General features: G+C 34.7%; 2 protein-coding genes across 2 annotated transcripts in view; one reads left to right on the forward strand and one right to left on the reverse strand.

Moving 5' to 3' along the window:
• Positions 1-185: 185 nt before the first annotated feature.
• On the forward strand, positions 186-15,502 carry LOC137391898 (MICOS complex subunit mic25-a-like). Its single transcript, XM_068078448.1, has 6 exons — positions 186-359; positions 2,559-2,630; positions 10,764-10,853; positions 10,943-11,013; positions 12,073-12,214; positions 15,338-15,502. The coding sequence occupies exons 1-6, from the start codon at positions 297-299 to the stop codon at positions 15,392-15,394; spliced, it is 495 nt and encodes a 164-aa protein (XP_067934549.1). The 5' UTR covers positions 186-296; the 3' UTR covers positions 15,395-15,502.
• A 142-nt stretch (positions 15,503-15,644) lies between these two features.
• The window catches only part of LOC137391897 (dynein axonemal heavy chain 3-like), a 72,485-nt gene continuing 68,766 nt past the window's right edge, over positions 15,645-19,363 (reverse strand). Inside the window, exons 69-71 of the mRNA XM_068078447.1 lie at positions 18,037-18,213; positions 16,821-16,992; positions 15,645-16,664 (exon numbers count right to left, since the gene is read on the reverse strand). Of these exons, the coding sequence (XP_067934548.1) occupies positions 16,519-16,664; positions 16,821-16,992; positions 18,037-18,213 (495 nt within the window). The 3' untranslated portion in view covers positions 15,645-16,518. The remainder of the gene's footprint in view (positions 16,665-16,820; positions 16,993-18,036; positions 18,214-19,363) is intronic.

The following is a 19,363-nucleotide window of genomic DNA, read 5'->3' on the forward strand; positions in this document are numbered from 1 at the left end:
CTCCAGTAAACGATATAACCAATGTGGAATCAGCGTTGAATGATGTACACTGTAAGGTTTCACACTAGGCACTATTAACGAGCACAATAAAACCGTCAAAAAATAATAGACGTAAGTATTTACAAAATTTACTCGAAACCTACCTATAACACATAGGCAATAAGTCTCTTCAGACCGATTGTGACGCCACTGGCGCTACAAAATCTTTGCAAAGCCAATGCCGGTTTTTGATTGAAATCACCATTTTGTGCATATTTCGTTTCCTTTTATTTAAGATTTAACTATTTTGACACACAATGGGTGGCTCTCAGAGCGCAGAATCATCTACTGTTTCAATGGACAATCCAAATTCAATTCAAGTAAGTTTGAAAATATGTAAGATGTTTCCATCATTTTAATTTTGCCGTGAGTTTTCTGAAGTATCTCCAGTCATGTGCTAATAATATATATTATAAAGTTTCACAGTTCTACCGTCAGCCACCTTTTTTGGTAGGTTTTAAAAAGACTTACCTTTTGCAGGATGGCTATGAGACCATATGTAATTAATGCTGAGAAATTACGCCATGCTACTGCTTAGAGTATTATGTTTATTTTTCATGGCCATAAAAGTACACTATTAAGTTATTAACATTTGCTATCCTCTGTTATGAGCCACATTATGTCATTAGAGAGTCTGCAAAGAAATAATTTGAGCTAAAAAGGTTTTCTTGTAAAAGATATGAGATTATAGTTCATTGGTTAGTTTTAGGGAGATGTTTATTGGCAAAATGCAACTACCGTCGTAATGTTAGTATAAGCACAGAAACAATATCTGTTTTACCCTTTTCTAATTGCTGGCATAAATGTCTTTTGAAATACAGGTTGTATAGCAAATAGACAAGGCAGCTTTTTGAGTAAGTCGAAGCTTCCTCGGCAGCCCAAGTTTATGTGCCCAATGCCGTAACGGCTATAATTGTCACTCTATGCGGACGTTAAAATGCAGTGATTTTAAGAGAGTTTGACTACGTTAACTTGTAGCTTGTTTTTGGTATGAAAAAGTACTTCATAAAACCATTTCAAGGTAAAAGCTAAACTGAATAGGTAAATTGACAAATAACAATGCGTCTTTAGCAGTTAGATTTGCGATTGATTTAATCTCATGATTTGTTTGTCCTATTAGAGACATATCAGTAGGAGAACCCAATTTGCGAGATATATCAGCAGAATCTTATTAAGAAAATATAATCTATTGTGAATATACATGCGAATAATCTGACTTATAACAGAATTATAAACTATATCTGTGGTTAGTCTGGCTTATAACAGAGTTATAAACTATATCTATGATTAGTTTGACTTATAGCAAAATTATAAATTATATCCGTGGTTAGTTTGACTTATAACAGAGTTATAAACTATATCTGTGGTTAATCTGACTTATAACAGAGTTATAAACTATACCTGTGATTAGTCTGATTTATAACAGAATTATAGACTATATCTGTGGTTAGTCTGACTTATAATCGAGTTATAAACTATATCTGTGATTAGTCTGACTTATAATCGAGTTATAAACTATATCTGTGATTAGTCTGACTTATAACAGAATTATAAACTATATCTGTGATTAGCCTGATTTATAACAGAATTATAAACTACATGTATATCTGTGGTTAGTCTGACTTATAACAGAGTTATAAACTATATCTGTGGTTAGTCTGACTAATAACAGAATTATAGACTATATCTGTGATTAGTCTGGCTTGTAACTGAGTTATAAACTATATCTCTGATTAGTCTGACTTATAACAGAGTTATAAACTATATCTGTGGTTAGTCTGATTTATAACCGAGTTATAAACTATATCTGTGGTTAGTCTGACTTATAACAGAATTATAAACTCTATCTGTGATTAGTCTGACTTATAACAGAGTTATAAACTATATCTGTGGTTAGTCTGACTAATAACAGAATTATAGACTATATCTGTGATTAGTCTGGCTTGTAACTGAGTTATAAACTATATATCTCTGATTAGTCTGACTTATAACAGAGTTATAAACTATATCTGTGATTATTCTGACTTATAACAGAGTTATGAACTATATCTGTGATTATTCTGACTTATAACAGAATTATAAACTATATTTGTGATTAGTCTGACTTGAGCAGCAAGCCATGAGTATAGCTTTTTTCCATGAATTTTTTTGTTGAATTTTGTAACAAACAAATTTATTTTAATTTGTTGGCATAATGTAAATTGATAGCATCTGTCATTATTTCCCATTAGCCAGTATGCTTCGCAGTTCCATGCACTGTGAGAAATTGTCATAAGTAATCAGTATGCGCATAATTATTCCAAGAAGTGGTAAGGCAGCCGAATAGTGTACTGGTTAGCACGCCAGCCTGTAAAACGGAGTGTCCGAGTTCAATTCCTGTGTGAGGCATTTTTTCGCTAACATTGTTACCATAGCTTTGGATGGACGGGTACGCTCTTATTATAGTAATGATTTTTTTTACCAAATACCTTCAAGTCGTGAGAGATGAGTGAGTCAATTGTTAGTGTTAACACTTGCAGGTTACTGAAAATGTCCTTTGCTATGCTGAAGGACCCAAGCCTGTGATAAGGCAGAAGAACATGATTTCCATGGTAAGCTTTAACATTAAACTTATCCTTTGTCTAATGCTAGTAAGTTTTAACATTATTTTGGTCTCAAGCTATCATGACTAGCATACGATTAGCATGATTAATCCTATACTAGTCATGCTAATCGTAATATTTCATAACTAGTTGTCAATATAATATATGGTATAATATATATGATTAGTATACATTGAAATAATATTTCATAACCATTTGTTACCTAAGTCATGACCGTTATTCCAATATATGTAATGTATAACAGGGTTCTCTCCAGGATTTAATCTAGAGAGGAAAATTCCAGGCTGGCGCAAAAATAATAAAATTGTAATATTTCGTAGCCAGATGTTACATATGCCAAGAACTTAATTTTAAGGGGTCGAGACCAGTGGCAAAGGGTGGGCATTGCGTAAAAAGGTGCATCGGTCAGACCTCACTTTAATCAGGAGTAATTTTCCTGTTAACAACTTAATTGAATCGGCATATCTTTATCTGAGCAGTGGTGGAGGTCGATGACAGATGCGCAGTATAATTGCTATAGCTATGTAGTCAACTGTGTCGGTTACTGGGCTCACCAAAAAATGTAACAATAAATATGAATTGCTTGATAATTTAATTTTATTGCTTATTGTTGTTTATCAATATGAGCAATATTAAATTGTGTATTATATTATTATACTATATTATTATTGCGATAGTGTGAAAATCAGCGCTGTAGTGTTCATAGACCTATTAACTATAGCATAGTTAATAGGTCTATGGTATAGTTAATAGGTCTATGGTATAGTTACTAGGTCTATGGTATAGTTAATAGGTCTATGGTATAGTTAATAGGTCTATGGTATAGTTAATAGGTCTATAGTATAGTTAATAGGTCTATGGTATAGTTAATAGGTCTATGGTAGTGTTACTGAACATTCTGTTTTACTTGAGCTTCTTTTAATATTACAGAATTTCTCATTGTCTGCTCGGCTACGGCTTTTTCAATTTTCCTATATGCATGTATACACTTATATTAAGTCTTGTATATATGCACTTATATTAAGTCTAGTATATATACACTTATATTAAGTCTTGTATGTATACACTTATATTAAGTCTTGTATGTATACACTTATATTAAGTCTTGTATATATACACTTATATTAAGTCTTGTATGTATACACTTATATTAAGTCTTGTATGTATACACTTATATTAAGTTTTGTATGTATACACTTATATTAAGTCTTGTGTATATACACTTATATTAAGTATTGTGTGTATACACTTATATTAAGTCTTGTATGTATACACTTATATTAAGTCTTGTATGTATACACTTATATTAAGTCTTGTATGTATACACTTATATTAAGTCTTGTGTGTATACACTTATATTAAGTCTTGTATGTATACACTTATATTAAGTCTTGTATGTATACACTTATATTAAGTCTTGTATATATACACTTATATTAAGTCTTGTACGTATACACTTATATCAAGTCTTGTATTTATACACTTATATCAAGTCTTGTATAAGTTGTGGCAACAACAACAGAGACTAATTAGCATCATGTCATAATTAATAGACAGGGAGATGAAAAGAGTGGATAGGGGCAGGGATAGGGGCAAGGATGAGGTAGGGGATGATAGGATAGATAGGGAGATAGGACAGGGGCGAGGGAAGAGGATATGGGTAGGACAGGAAGAGGCTGGGGATGCAAGTCTACAAATGCTTTTCACATAACTACACCGTGAAGAAGTTCTGGCCGCATCAATTTTATAAGCTTTTCATGCCATACCTTTAAAAGATATCCAAAGATGTCTAGTTGTGCGCTGATTGGTTAACTAGATGGGAAGACAACTCTTATTTACACTTGTGTGCTAATTTTAGTATTTTCATGTCATTTGATAATTTTCGAGTCAACTCATTGTCATAGGAATCATTCTCTTATCTCTGCTTGAGTGATTTGAAGATTTGACTTTGGATGTGTTAACAACAGTCAAACATCTGTGCACAATTTATCTGTTCCAAAGCTTGCTTCGTATCTCAAAAATATATTAAGCTGGTGCAAATATTTGTATAAGGATATCTTTTCTTTTGTTTCGTTCATTCTAGAGCTCAGAAAACAATGATAATTGCTTTAAATATTTACATGTATAATATATATATATATAATATAATATTTACATATAGCATTAAAATGAAGGCGTTACATAAAACTATATCAAACAGTAAATGTAAAAACTTAAATTGCAAAAATTGAAAAACTAAATTACCATGAAAACTTTAATTGACCGCCACGGCGCTCTATTTGTCAACCCTTCTTCTGTAGTGTCATTCAATTGGAGGCGTCGTTCAAATAGAAGCTGACGGTGTATTTTTCAAATGGCTTGTCAGAATTTTGGGAAGATAAATTTAGCCATATTGCGGACGAAGCGAATGTCGCTTGTATTTTGCTCTCTATTTTTGGTTTGGGTGATATTAACCCTTATGGATGCAATAAATCTTCTAATTTGCCTCCAACTTGTCAGAGATCTCTTAATCCCATGACCAAACGAGCGGAATGAAGTTTGAAAGTTTTTATGATAAATGCATGCGCACACAACTTATGAAAACTATTCATCAACCACTTCGCAAACCCTTGCATTGAAATCTCATCAACAAATTTAACAATTTTTTTGTAGAGTCCTTAAAGTATAATAACGATACAAAACTCATATAAACCTATTTAAATATGTTACCAAGTCTTTGAAAGGTTACTGCAATATCTTTAAACTAACCCATCTGATCGGATTATACATAAATAGACAGATTAATTCGGCCAAAAATCTTTATTAAAACTGGCCAAGCCTTACTTTTATCAAAATTAAAATCTGCAAACGAAACGCTGAGCGACAGAGAATAAGAACCATTATGTCGTGCGCATTTCACGAAAAAATAACGTGCACATTTCACCAGTCTATAGCATTGTCAAATTGCCGAAGGTTTCTGTAATTATCGTAGAAGTACTGAAATCGTTTGTTTTTTGCCGATTTCAAAGTAACTGACATTTTGGAAACTGTTGAGTACTTTGGTGTTCTAACTGATGTCCAAAGCAGTGAAAGTAAAGGAAATGACGATGTTATTTTTTTCTAACGATTCTTATGAGATTATTACAATATTTAATTATAAGTTTGGATGACTATAATTGAAGTCTTATAGTCACACTAACAACATCGATGATGGGCAGTATGTTACTGTTATCATTTTTTCTAAATATTTTTTTTAAATAGATTTTCTAAAAATCTATATAAATATCACAACTTCTTGATATTGTTAGCTATGACGTTTGGAAGTGTAAACAAAATTGTGCATTGGTTTTCTATTATTACTATACTAGCTGCATTACCCGTGTTCGGGAACAGATTTACAAAAAGCAATAGTTTTATTGAGAGTTGTCTTTTATACTGTAAAACAACTCCATATAATTTTTGTGTTGATCTGACTGCATACACATGCAGTTGTACATGTCAATAATGTTGGAGAGACCAATGGAAATATGCAATGTGCTTTACGGCTAGTCTACAATGCATCAGTCTCGAACCACTCAAATCGGAATTGTCCTAATTTTGTACACAGAACTGATAATGAAATTGACATTGCTAGGCAAACTGAAGTTCTTCAAACCGGCAGTATTGAAAAGTTTTACATATTTTAAACTAGAAATTCCACTGTCATACAGCCCACGACCAAAGAGATGGCCAGAGATACTGGCAAAAAAAGAAAGGGTACTGATGGTTGAGAAATGCAATATTAGCAATCAAATGGCTCTGCAGTGCAATAGGATAACTGCAATGGTAGCTGTAATGTACTGGGTGTGGGTGTTATTATATACAACAATAAGCAGTAATGAATGGAAAAGATCTTTATATTTTCCCCCTGCAATAGGAGAAATGCAATATTGGCCAATATTAGAAGTAAAATGCACTGATATTCTTAGAATAATCAATTTTATTAATATAGTAATAATAGAAAAACAATACACAATTTTGATTACATTTCAAAACGTAATAGGTAGCAATATCACGAAGTTGTGATATTTATATAGATTTTCCTATATATATAGTAAAATATATACTAATTTCTACTATATATATATATATAGTATATTTTTCTAGAATATAGTAAACTGGGTGTTATTATATACAACAAATAGTAATAATGAAAGGAAAAGATTATATGTTTATATCTCTCCTGCAAAAAAGAAATGCAATATTGGCCAATATTAGAAGTAAAATGCATTGATATTATTAGAATAACCAATATTATTTATATAGTAATAATAAAAACCCAATGCACAATTTTGTTTACATTTCAAAACGGCATAGCTAACAATATCACGAAGTTGTGATATTTATATAGATTTTTAGAAAATCTGTACTACGTAGTCATTGTCCTGTAGTCATCCAAACTTATAATTAATTATTGCAATAATCTCATTAGAACCGTTAGAAAAAATATCATCGTCATGCCTTTACTTACACTGCGTTAGATTTTTAGAAAGTCTGTACTACGTAGTCATTGTTCTGTAGTCTATCTATCTATCTATCTCGATAAAATATCTCTTGTGGCCCGATAAGCCTTTAGAGATAAGATGCGACTATAACGATAAAAGAGATCAGATATTCTTATAAAATCGAGAGTTAAATAAAATCTGCCATTGAGCTTGTTCCATATATATATCAAAACTTCATGACTCGGTTAAAAAATGAGAACTTCATGGCATCTGTATTAATAGTGTGCCTAATATTAGACCCACGAGTAAAATAGGCAGAGTTGCACAGTGTAAACTTTTTAAAATCGACCATAAGGTCTTGATTTAAAATTTTCAGTAAAGTGTTTTTATCCTTAGTGCATCTTCTCTCTTCAAGAGTGTGCCAAGACATGTTTTCCATTGAAGATGTAATACTGTCATACTTTCTAAAACCGCTTGCCCATCTGAACGCTCTTCTGTTTATGGCTTCTAAATCCCTAATGATGTACATAAAATGTGGATTCCACACCTCTGAAGCATACTCCAGTAAAGGACGACATACACTAAAATAAGCCGTTCTCTTAACAGCATGGGAAGTTCCTTTGAGAGTTCGCATAAGCATGTAAAGGGTGGCATTAGCCTTACGCATAATAAAATTTATATGATCACTAAAATTGAGCGATTTAGAAACCTGTATGCCCAGGTATACAAAGGAATGGGATGAAATAAGCGGAGTGCCTCCATAACTGTATGTATGCAAAAATTTAACCGGCTCCATTGACGTGGATGTGCATTTAGCTACATTAAATTTTAGCTGCCAAGATCCGGCCCACGCAGCAACTCTGCTCAACTGGTCCTGCAATGCTTGGCTGTCGGACACGCAACTAACAGGCCTGTAAAGGATGGCATCATCGGCAAATAAGCGTATAGATGTTGATGGACAGTTTAAAGTAGTCGTCCAAACTTATAGTTAATTATTGTAATAATCTCATAAGAAACGTTAAAAAATATCATCGTAATTTGCTTGCCTTTACTTATACTGCGTTGGACATCAGTTAGAATGGGAAAGTATTTAAATGTGTTGGCAAATGAAAATGAAAAAATTGAAATCAGCAAAAATGAAACGATTTCTGTACTCCTATGTTAATGGCCAAAACCTTCGGCAATTCGACAATGCTATAGACTGGTGAAAAGTGCACGTTACTTTTTCGTGAAATGCGCAAGACATCTTCATACTTCATCGTTCTATTATCTGTCCCTCGGCGTTTTAGTTTCCGGTCTTAACTTTTATTAAACCAAGCTTTTCAAGTGTTTTGTGGCGATTTTCGTTGAAATTAATCTGTCTATTTGTGTATAATCCGATCAGATGGGTGAGTTTTAAGATATTATCATAGGTTTACAAAGACTTGGTAACATATTTAAATAGTTTTAAATATGTTTTGTATCGTTATTATACTTTAACGACTTTAAATTCCGATGCTTAAATTTTTTGATGAAATTTCTTGACGAGGGTTCGTCTCATTGTTGATGAATAATTTTCGTAAGTTGTGTGCGCATGCATTTATCATAAAACTCCCACACTTCCGCTCCGCTCGTGTGGTCGTGGGAATATATCTATACATGAAATAAAATATATAATTTAATCATGTTTGCTGCAGCGATATCAAGGAGTTGTTGTTGATGAAGGGGTATAGGTTGACTGGTTGCTTCTCTGCCAATATTCCTGCCTTGATGAATATTACTACTTGTCTCTAGTTTTTGTAATCGGAGTAGGTTGTTTCATTCTCAATCTGCAGTAAACACAAAAAAGAAAAAATATTAATAAGTGTTAAGGATGTACAAAAGCAATAGCTGAAGTATTTAATGAAAGCAATCAGTTTTTAAACAAAAGAATTAACTAATGCAGTTAATTATGGAAAAGCGTATCTGTACTGCAAATCAAATGCATACCATAATGTCCAGATCAGAATCATGATCGTCCTCAACTTCGGTATTAGAGATTGATGGAGTTGATTTTAATGTAAAAAGACTACGAGATATTTTTTGCGATGATGAAGCCATGCCGAATAACTTGTGATAACCTTGAATAATTTTGTAAAGTTTGATGCAATGGCAATAAAACTCGAAGCTCGGCGGTGATTTTAAAGAAGTTTTGGAACTCGGCTACGTTTAGTACTTCTGCCTAGCGGCTATTTTTGCGATGACGCCATTTTGCATATCTTGTGACAACCTTGAACAATTTTGTAAATAAATGTGATGCATTGGCAATGGTGTTAGCTCAAAACCCAGGCAATGATTTTAAAAATATTTTGGAACTCAACTACGTTTAGTATTTATCTTAAAAACTAGCCTAGCAGCTAGTTTTTAATTTGATGCAGTAGTTATTCTCCCTTATGATTAAAAATAGAACTAATTATTCACGGAATTTAATAATTCCCGGAATTGACTGTTCGCGAAATTGCGAATTTTTATAACCAACGAATATTTTCATCCTGTTGTGTAATGATAATCTATCAAATGATACAGATATATATTCATGAACAAGTGACATAAATGAGTCATACTTATATTACATGCAAAAACAAAAATAAATGTTTTTAAAGCAAAAATGTTTCCATCGTTAGCTCGGATAGCTAGGTTCTGATTGTTACTTTCGATGGAACAAACATCTTCTACAGGTAGTTGGCCAATATCTTCCACAATATTTTCTGGCCTCAATTCTTCTTCTGCACTGCTGAACTAGTTGATATTTAGCACAAATGCAATGCGTAAAAGTTAGCTCGGTAAACGTAACCTTTTGCCAAAAATTTGCAAACCGCTTTTCATATGCATGCTCTTCAAAGTATTAATACCGCGTTAAACAAGGAACTACAATTGGCCTTATTGATTATTTCTATGGTGTTGCTTTCAAAGTTTGAACGAAAAAGCCAAAAGCTTTGGAGTTGGGCAACGAGAGAATTGATTGTTAATAATGTAAACGATTTATTATTAATACGATTTTGTGGACACTTTTTTGCTGATCACTTGATAGTATGGGTTCATAAAGATCAAAGATAGTCGTAGTGGCGGTCAAATGAAGGTGACGTTCAAATAGATGTGGCGTTCAATTAAAGGTGGTGTTCAATTAGAGGTTTTACGGTAATATAAAGTAATGATCAGCTGAGATAAGTCTTTAGCACAGAAAACTGTCACTGAGCAGTGAGTATGTTCAAAGGTGGAGTTAGAGTGTGGGATAAAAATACAAGGCGTCACTCTAACTTGCACTAAATATTGGTTTAAATCAACTCAAGATAGGACATTATTAATAATTGTAAGTGACATTGTTTACGAGCTACCAACTTAGTTCTCGAAAACAAAATTACTGTCTGCCACTCTTTTTCGCGATTCGGGCAGATAATTTGTTATTAATAAAAACCATGCTCATGATATTTGTTTAACATCTTCACTCAGATGCTGCGCAAGCTTTTTAGGTTTCGTCTGGCAGTTCATCGCAACTTTTGCTTGTGTTAGTTAGTCAAAGCAGGAACTATTAACGAACTTTCTTTCTGTAAGTCATATGCCCACAACTTTTTAGGCATTCTAAATAATGTAGGTTGCCTCCCATTTTATGGTGTGTAAGGAGTGAGTTATTCAATTGCAGAAAAGGGAATACAAAGCCGATCAAAAGGAACACCTCACAGCTAAACTTGATGAAGATTATGTTGCTTGGCTCAAGGACGTAGAAGCTGCAGTAAGTTCTGGTATTTTTGGTATAGATGTAAATAGATTTTACACTGGTCCCCACAGCAACTCAACATGATGTAAAATTTATTTTCATAGAATGAGGATATCACAAAAAGAGTAAGAGATGAACTTGTACAGAAAGCTGATGACCTGCATGAAAGATTTTCGTAAGTTGACGTTTTGTATATCCATTCAGCTTGGGGCTAGCAGTAATTTATTCGATGGTTCTTTGCTGAGAACTGAATTTAAATATTGTAAGATACAGTGCACCCTCAAGATACGATTACCCTGATATACGATTTTTTCACCTTACGACGGAACATGATGATTTTTTTCACCTCTACATACCAATTTTATTTCACCATACAAATTCAACTAAATTTTCGCCCAGAGTTTAAATTTGCCAGTCAGTGTGCTTATTTTCTACGTCAAAATAACAAAGACACCGCAATGCTGTGCGCCCGAAAATATTTTTACAATGCTTGAAAAAGACACGATGACCGATTTCTCTCAATTCAGCAATTCTCATGTGTACAATGGTAATATTTTCTCTTTAAAACCGATGACAAACTTGGAGTTGCGATCCTTTAAAAAAAGGATTCAGTGGTCTGACAACCTCTCATAATCTGCTAGCAAAATTCCACTTCATTACGAAAACGGCATCGTTCGGTTTTCTTGCCGAATTAAGTTGAAAATGTTTCAAACAAGTTAGCTAAAAGTTATAGTGAAAGTGAAGACAGAAACTGATGTGATAACATTTTAGGGATAAAAATGTGAAATTCAGTAAAATAGTTGAAAAATACATACTAAAACTTAGCTTTAGGTGCGTGTGTGTTTAGTAAGGTAAACTTATTTGAAGTGAATTAAAAATTTTGGTTATGCGTATGTCTACTTTGAAGGTAAGAACTTTTTACGGTACGTAGTACTACTCACAGCACATTCGTGACGTTACATTTTAATGCAGATAATAACCAATAAATTCACGAAATATAATGAAGTTACTGTAGGTAACTATAGTTACTAAGGTTATCATACTATTTTGTTACTAATTTTTAATATGTACAGCACTTATATAAATTTTTGATGATGTTTACCTGTGGGTGTCTGCATTATATAATTACTGTGGTTTCCATACCCCTGCATACGATTTTTTCACCATACGTTGCTAACCCTGGAACGGATCAAAATCGTATATTGAGGGTGGACTGTATTTCATTGCTGATCAGGTACATAGAGAAGAAGCCAGTATGTGAGCGGGCCAAAATGGACTTACTCAAGTGTTATGAGCAGAATCGGACCAACTCATTGGATTGCGTTCAAGAAGTTAAATATTTCACAACATGCGTTCGAAATCACCAGCTAAACTTTGTGAGTATCTGATTGCAGCAAGTGCATCCTTTGCTAAAACTAGTTATAGTTGGTTTTCAAATCTGCTCTACTCTCCACTATTTCTTGGTAGGAAATTTCTTTTGGCAGCTTAATGTTATCAATATTACATGACATCAATTATTCACAAGGTTTTGAATTTCTTTAGTAGCCACAACACTAAGTTAAAGCACATAAATTACATAATTTTTTTATTATATATTTCAATACATCAGAGTCTTGACTTTCGAATGAGCTTATATTCAATACACAAAGAATAATAGAACTATGAAAAACAGGGTGTCAAAAGTATGTCCTGCAAAAAAAAACACTTGGTTCAGGTTCTCAAAATGTGATGTCACAATTATTATTTAGCCTTAGGTAGTCGATCCCTTTCGCTGCCATTGAGGCTGCGCTTTTCTGTGACAATCGGTGCTGTTAAACCCAGAGAGCGCTAATAATAAACTAGGATTCTAGATAATCAACAGTGCCCGGGATCGTTCTAACTGACCAATACAAACACATGTTCTGGGTTAATTAATTATGCTTCAATAAATGTACTGTCGTTGATAAAGGTAATGAAATCACATCAATTAAATTGTGACTTGCGGTTGCAATGCTTAAAACTAATTAGTCTCAGTCGCGACCCTCAACATCACAATAAAATGAGAGGGCTAGTGCATAATATCATCGGGAAAACATAGTATGGTGCTTGGAATCTGAGTTATTTATCATAGAAGTAATCTGTACATGGAGAACTAATGACACTGATTCCTTTGTCATCATCATTGGTTCTCTGGAGTTGTCCTGTCTTCGCCTGACACTAGCGTCATTATCGTAGTTGATAAATATAAGCGGTAAGCAATAAAATAGGCGGTAAGCGCAAACAACACCGCATATTAAAATTGTGACGTCACAATTTCCGAGCCTATGCCAGTAAACATTTCTGCGGTAGAGCTCTGGGGGAAATCCTATAAACACCAACCAATGTCTGTCTCACCATGGCAAACAATAGCTCATTCGAAAGCCAAGACTCTGATGTATTGAAATATACAATAAAAAATTATGTAATTTATGTGCTTTAAGAGTTTCACCTGTCTACATGAATTAAAACTAACATACCTAGGAGCAATGCTAGCCTTCACCTAGCTAGTTATTTTTCAACTACAATACGTTGTTTGCTATTTTTGTTACTGTTATTTGCGCACGCACGATACGGTAGTTATTTTTATAACTCGTGATCTCGTTTGTTCACTTTACATATTCACCACATCAACACTCACACCAGCACTCACGTGACTAGCCACACCAGCACTCACCTGATTAGTCACACCAGTACTCATCTGATTAGTCACACCAGCAGTCACCTGATTAGTCACACCAGTACTCACCTGACTAGTCACACCAGTACTCACCTGACTAGTCACACCAGTACTCACCTGATTAGTCACACCAGTACTCACCTGATTAGTTACACCAGTACTCACCTAATTAGTCACACCAGTACTCACCTGACTAGTCACACCAGTATTGATATCAGTTCTTACATCAATACTCACAAAATCTTATTAAATTTTTATTCTTCAATAAATATGAGCGGTGATTGTATAGTATTTATTTGGAGGAAAATGAGAAAGGTTATTGTTTCTTATTCTTCTGACAATAAATTTAAAAGGTCACCGTTTCTGTAGCATAAGAATGAAATAGGACTTTGTTGAGATTAGGGATGGCATTTGTGGTTTGGAAAGGTGTTAGCGACTATCGTTGGAGTTGTCCCACCGATAGCTATCGAATTATCAATGAGCAGACAGAGTTCACCGATTGTTATCGCGTGACTTAGCAGCTGGTAAAACTATTGTATTATCGGGCCTGAAAAAATCAAGTAATGTGGGAAGGGATAGGAAAAGCTGCCGAAAAAAATCTGCAGAAAAAACAACAAAAACTACAGGCAAACTCGGATAACTCAAACTTCACTGGACCGAACAAAAGTGTTCGAGTTACAGAGCGTTCGAATTATCAGAGCACTGTCACAAGTCCATGTATTTATTAGTAGATAAATGTACGTATACAAACTATATATAAATCAAATGCATGGATGGCTTATTGCAAATTAAAAAGCTTATACTGTAAAGTTTAAAAAAATGTCATCAGAAAGTATAGAGACTTTTCTATCACTTGAGATTGGCTTGTCGTTTTAGGTGATGTGATTGCCAGGACGTTTTCAGATTAAAATTGGCAAAACTTGATCGCTGTTGAAATGCTCAGAAGAAAAGACATCTTTTTCTGTTGACCATTTTAACCAAGATCAAGTTTGCCGATTTTTCTTCAAATTTATTTGAAGGTTAGCTCACGTTTCCTTGCTTTCAGAGGGCCATCACTAAGCAGATAGTTGGTAAAATTTGATTTTTGCAAAGCTTTAGAAAAGTCGTTAACAAAAATATTTTGCCGATGATGGTAATAATGACGTCTAAGAACTACTAAAAGTTGAGGTTTATCTCTATGGCTTGTAATAAAGTGATATTCTAAAGCGATAACAACCGTTGCAGTAGCCGTTGAGGAAAAAGCTGTTTGAGTTAACCATGTGTTCGAGCTATCCGAGTTTTATTGTATCTACAAAACTATCGGGCTATATTCTTTTTTATTACTTGATAACGATATATAAGTTTCGGATATCTTGATAGGCTAAAAATAAGCAACATATTCGTATTGAGAAGACAACTACCGACTATCGCAATCGAGCAACCCTAGTTGAGATGTTTTATTGATAAGAATATGTTGCCTATTTGCTGCAATTGAAGCACTACATAAGTACACTACTATATACAGGTTAACTGCGGAGTGACAACTCCTTGATTGGCCGAATGAATGCTCTCTACATACACAACCATTATGAGTTTGATATAAAAAATGTAGTTGTCTGTGAAATATCAAAAACAAAGTTTCTATTTATAAGACTCAAATCATTTGCATCTACTTTAGATAAAAATAGTTCAATAACAGTTGGCATCCCAAACACCATGAAATATCGCAATTTCGAAGAACCATACATACATATTTTCTAGAACACATCCATACACTCCTGTATTCATTGTAGAATGCATTAATATTCTCTTATTTGTGTTGTAGAATAAAAAGGATTATACCCCAAAGCAATTACCAAGAAGACCAACAACATTGCTATAGCTTACCTTGTTCTTCACTCGTCGTCATTTTGTGTGACAGTCTTTCAATCACGCGTTTAGGATGTTTAATTATTTGCTTATCTTATGCAATAAGAACGCTTTAGCAGCAGCCCTTTTGTTTTTGATTACATCGCTATATGATGGGTACAAATTGTTTTTATGATCGCTAGCTATAATAAGGCCATGCACCGAATCAAAGGAAGCAGTTTTGTGAATACAGATATCAATAGTTGTCAGACAGGCTCTGACAGTGAACAGAAATGTACATGCATGTTTATTTGTAAAGATAAATACAAAGTTGTTGAGCAATACACCAGTAAAAGAAAGAATTGTATGGCATGCATTGGCAGCCAGAGCTTTCATGTGAAACATAAATCACATACCTAATGAAAAAACATTTCATAGATATTCTCAGAGACAGTTATAAACCGATATCAAGACACATTGCAGTATAAAACGATATATAAAACGCTTGGACGGGATGAACAGAGATCTGAGAGGATATAAATAACATGGCTAGAATTAGCTTGTGGGCTGCACAAGCTACTGAAGGGAAAGGAAGGCTAGACAGGTCATGAACTAATGATGATATGGCTCAATGGCAGGGCTTCACCTGTATCTTTTACATGAGGTACTTTCCAGTGATTGGTCCAAAATATCTTAGACATTGACTGAGAAACTACAAGTTAGAAATATCAAAAGTTCTTTGGTGATTGCATGCGTTCAACCCTGGATGTTCTAGGAAATAAAGGAAGATGTCCTCTAGATGTCTTTAATATAAAATGTTTTTCACTAAAATTATCTTACAACATTAGCAAGATACAATAGAGTGATTCGGTTAGGGCTTTGTAACAAAAACTGAAGTTAGGTAGATGAATTCGTCTTCTCTCGATTGACTCCAATAGTATGTTGCGCCTGATACAATTCTCATTGCATCATATCTTAAATGAAATGGAAGTAGAAGAATGAAGTGGAACATCTGGCCAGCTTCTTGAGCCATGGTCAAAAAGAGTGAAAGCAGAGCGCTTATGATAAAGAACGGATGAGATTGTAGTCGCTGAACCAAAGAAAATGTTTTACTACAGAAATAAGTTAATAAAAGCGACGTACACTGTCCAATAGGGTTCAATCATCGAGCTGACATAGGAGAGCAACTCCTCTGTTTATCCAATGGGCAGGTGGACGAATGGTGGGGAGATAAATCTCAAGAACGTAGTTGGTGCTGTGACCCGTAGTTGAAAGAGTGCCACGTCTTGCGCTAGTTTTATAAACTGGAAGCAAAGATGGATACCATTTTATCAATATACTATTTTATCACTGCAGTAGAATTTCTTGGCAAGTAAATATTCTTGGCAGAATATTTATAGACAGCCAAGAGAGAATTGACAATTTGCTTAAATAAGTACAATCTGCGTGGAAGTTCTTACCTGGGCACTCATAGCTGTTGCCATGAGTTATTTCCGATTTCTTGCCTGGGCGCAACCATATAACAGGCATTGGATCATAGAGTATCTTTGGCAGAGACTCTTCTATGGACTGCGCTTCCCTGTCCCAGCGAGCGCCCTCCATGAACAATCCAACTATGTATGCTCCATCTCTCTGTATATACGAGTTAACCGAAGAAGTAATGCAAAAGTTAGAGGAGATATGCTGCGAAACCAGTTCCCACCGAAGTTTGAACATTCTGATAAACAGTGACATGAATAAAAAGAACTAGGGAATGAAGCGTGCCTGCCACTGAATGGTGTTACAAATAAGATTTCTCTGACGTGCATTGATAATAGGCCACTGAGCTACCACAGCTAAAACAATATGTTATGATGCATGTGCATGATGAACATGTATATGCGTAGTCAAACCTCTACTGCCGATCACCTTAACACTCTAATGAGACAACATGTGCTGTTACAGTTCTGCAAATTGGCTCTATACTTTGATGTAAATTCCAACTTGTGACATTCACGGCTTTTCACAACATAGAGTTTCGTAGGCATAAATGAGATGGTTGGTGAAAACAGAAAAATGACCACATATGACAAATTATAAAAAAAATAAAGATTATATAAGAAAGTGAGACTTCTTGTTGTCTAAGACTGAGTGAATTGTGGTGCGTACCTTCATCACATCTGACTGTTTGAGTTTCATCAAGAGTAACATTGAAAAAAACTTTCTATTGCTTATAGCTTTATTACTGCAGCTTTTTACAATTCGTGTTTTTACATAGTTTTATGTAATTCACTTATTTTAATGATATATGCAACTACCTACAGTGTTTACTAAGGAGCGATAGCAGGCTTGCGGGTGGTAGAACAAATCAAAGGATTTACTGTATAATCTTATGGGAATATTCAATCAAACACTTGAAACAGATGTTGAAATGAATTAACTTCAAATGTAGAGATTTGACCGCATAAGCTAAATATATGAAAAGCAGTCAACCAAAATAGAATATATATGAACAATACTCACAGGATTGGTTTGCTCTTGGTCTTCAATCTGCATAAACATGTGTAGTCTCTACTTTCATAAGTCAATGATTCAAATGTAACCTAGTTAGCCATAGCAGTACTTCACAGAGTTTCCTGCATAAGAATTGTCTAATAGCCTTGGTTGTAATTCCTGATTACGAAAAGAGAAACCTACCGGTCGAGAGGCCCTGTTCATGTCCTGCCGCATGACAGTAAAGGAGAAGCCTAGCAGATCAATAGGAATCTTGTATTTTCTGGCGTAGTTTTGTGCGACTCCTGTGAGAAATGACTGAGTAAAGTAGAATCCTGATATCCAAAAGGCAGGAGGGGCAACTCCTGATATAATCCAGTCCTGCAAACAGTTCCAAAAGAGAGTATGGCAAGCAGCATAGAAATATAGGATATTTGAGCAGTGAAATAAAACTTAGAGCATTATCTGTGAAAAAAAACAGAGTTGAGAGATATCCATGAGAGAGACAGAGTTGAGAGATATCCATGAGTGAGACAGAGTTGAGAGATATCCATGAGAGAGACAGAGTTGAGAGATATCCGTGAGAGAGACAGAGTTGAGAGATATCCATGAGAGAGACAGAGTTGAGAGATATCCATGAAAGAGACAGAGTTGAGAGATATCCATGAGAGAGACAGAGTTGAGAGATATTCATGAGAGAGACAGAGTTGAGAGATATTCGTGAGAGAGACAGAGTTGAGAGATATTCAAGAGAGAGACAGAGTTGAGAGATATCCATGAGAGAGACAGAGTTGAGAGATATCCATGAGTGAGACAGAGTTGAGAGATATCCATGAGAGAGACAGAGTTGAGAGATATCCATGAGAGAGACAGAGTTGAGAGATATCCACGAGAGAGACAGAGTTGAGAGATATCCGTGAGAGAGACAGTGTTGAGAGATATCCGTGAGAGAGACAGAGTTGAGAGATATCCACGAGAGAAACAGAGTTGAGAGATATTCATGAGAGAGACAGAGTTGAGAGATATCCATGAGAGACAGAGTTGAGAGATATTCATGAGAGAGACAGAGTTGAGAGATATTCGTGAGAGAGACAGAGTTGAGAGATATTCAAGAGAGAGACAGAGTTGAGAGATATCCATGAGAGAGACAGAGTTGAGAGATATCCATGAGAGAAACAGAGTTGAGAGATATCCACGAGAGAGACAGAGTTGAGAGATATCCGTGAGAGAGACAGAGTTGAGAGATATCCATGAGAGAGACAGAGTTGAGAGATATTCATGAGAGAGTGAGAGTTGAGAGATATCCATGAGAGAGACAGAGTTGAGAGATATTCATGAGAGAGACAGAGTTGAGAGATATCCATGAGAGAAACAGAATTGAGAGATATCCGTGAGAGAGACAGAGTTGAGAGATATTCATGAGAGAGACAGAGTTGAGAGATATTCATGAGAGAGACAGAGTTGAGAGATATCCAAGAGAGAGACAGTGTTGAGAGATATCCATGAGAGAGACATTGTTAAGCAGAAATAC

The sequence above is a fragment of the Watersipora subatra genome, chromosome 3 (assembly GCF_963576615.1).
Source record: "Watersipora subatra chromosome 3, tzWatSuba1.1, whole genome shotgun sequence".
Lineage (NCBI taxonomy): Eukaryota > Metazoa > Bryozoa > Gymnolaemata > Cheilostomatida > Watersiporidae > Watersipora > Watersipora subatra.

Excerpts from the sequence above, each read along its gene's own strand:
- LOC137391898 (XM_068078448.1), top strand. The coding sequence starts at position 297 with ATGGGTGGCTCTCAGAGCGCAGAATCATCTACTGTTTCAATGGACAAT. Across the intron at positions 360-2,558 it reads ACAATCCAAATTCAATTCAA|GTTACTGAAAATGTCCTTTG; the intron begins GTAAGTTTGAAA and ends TAACACTTGCAG. Across the intron at positions 12,215-15,337 it reads GAAATCACCAGCTAAACTTT|AATAAAAAGGATTATACCCC; the intron begins GTGAGTATCTGA and ends TTTGTGTTGTAG.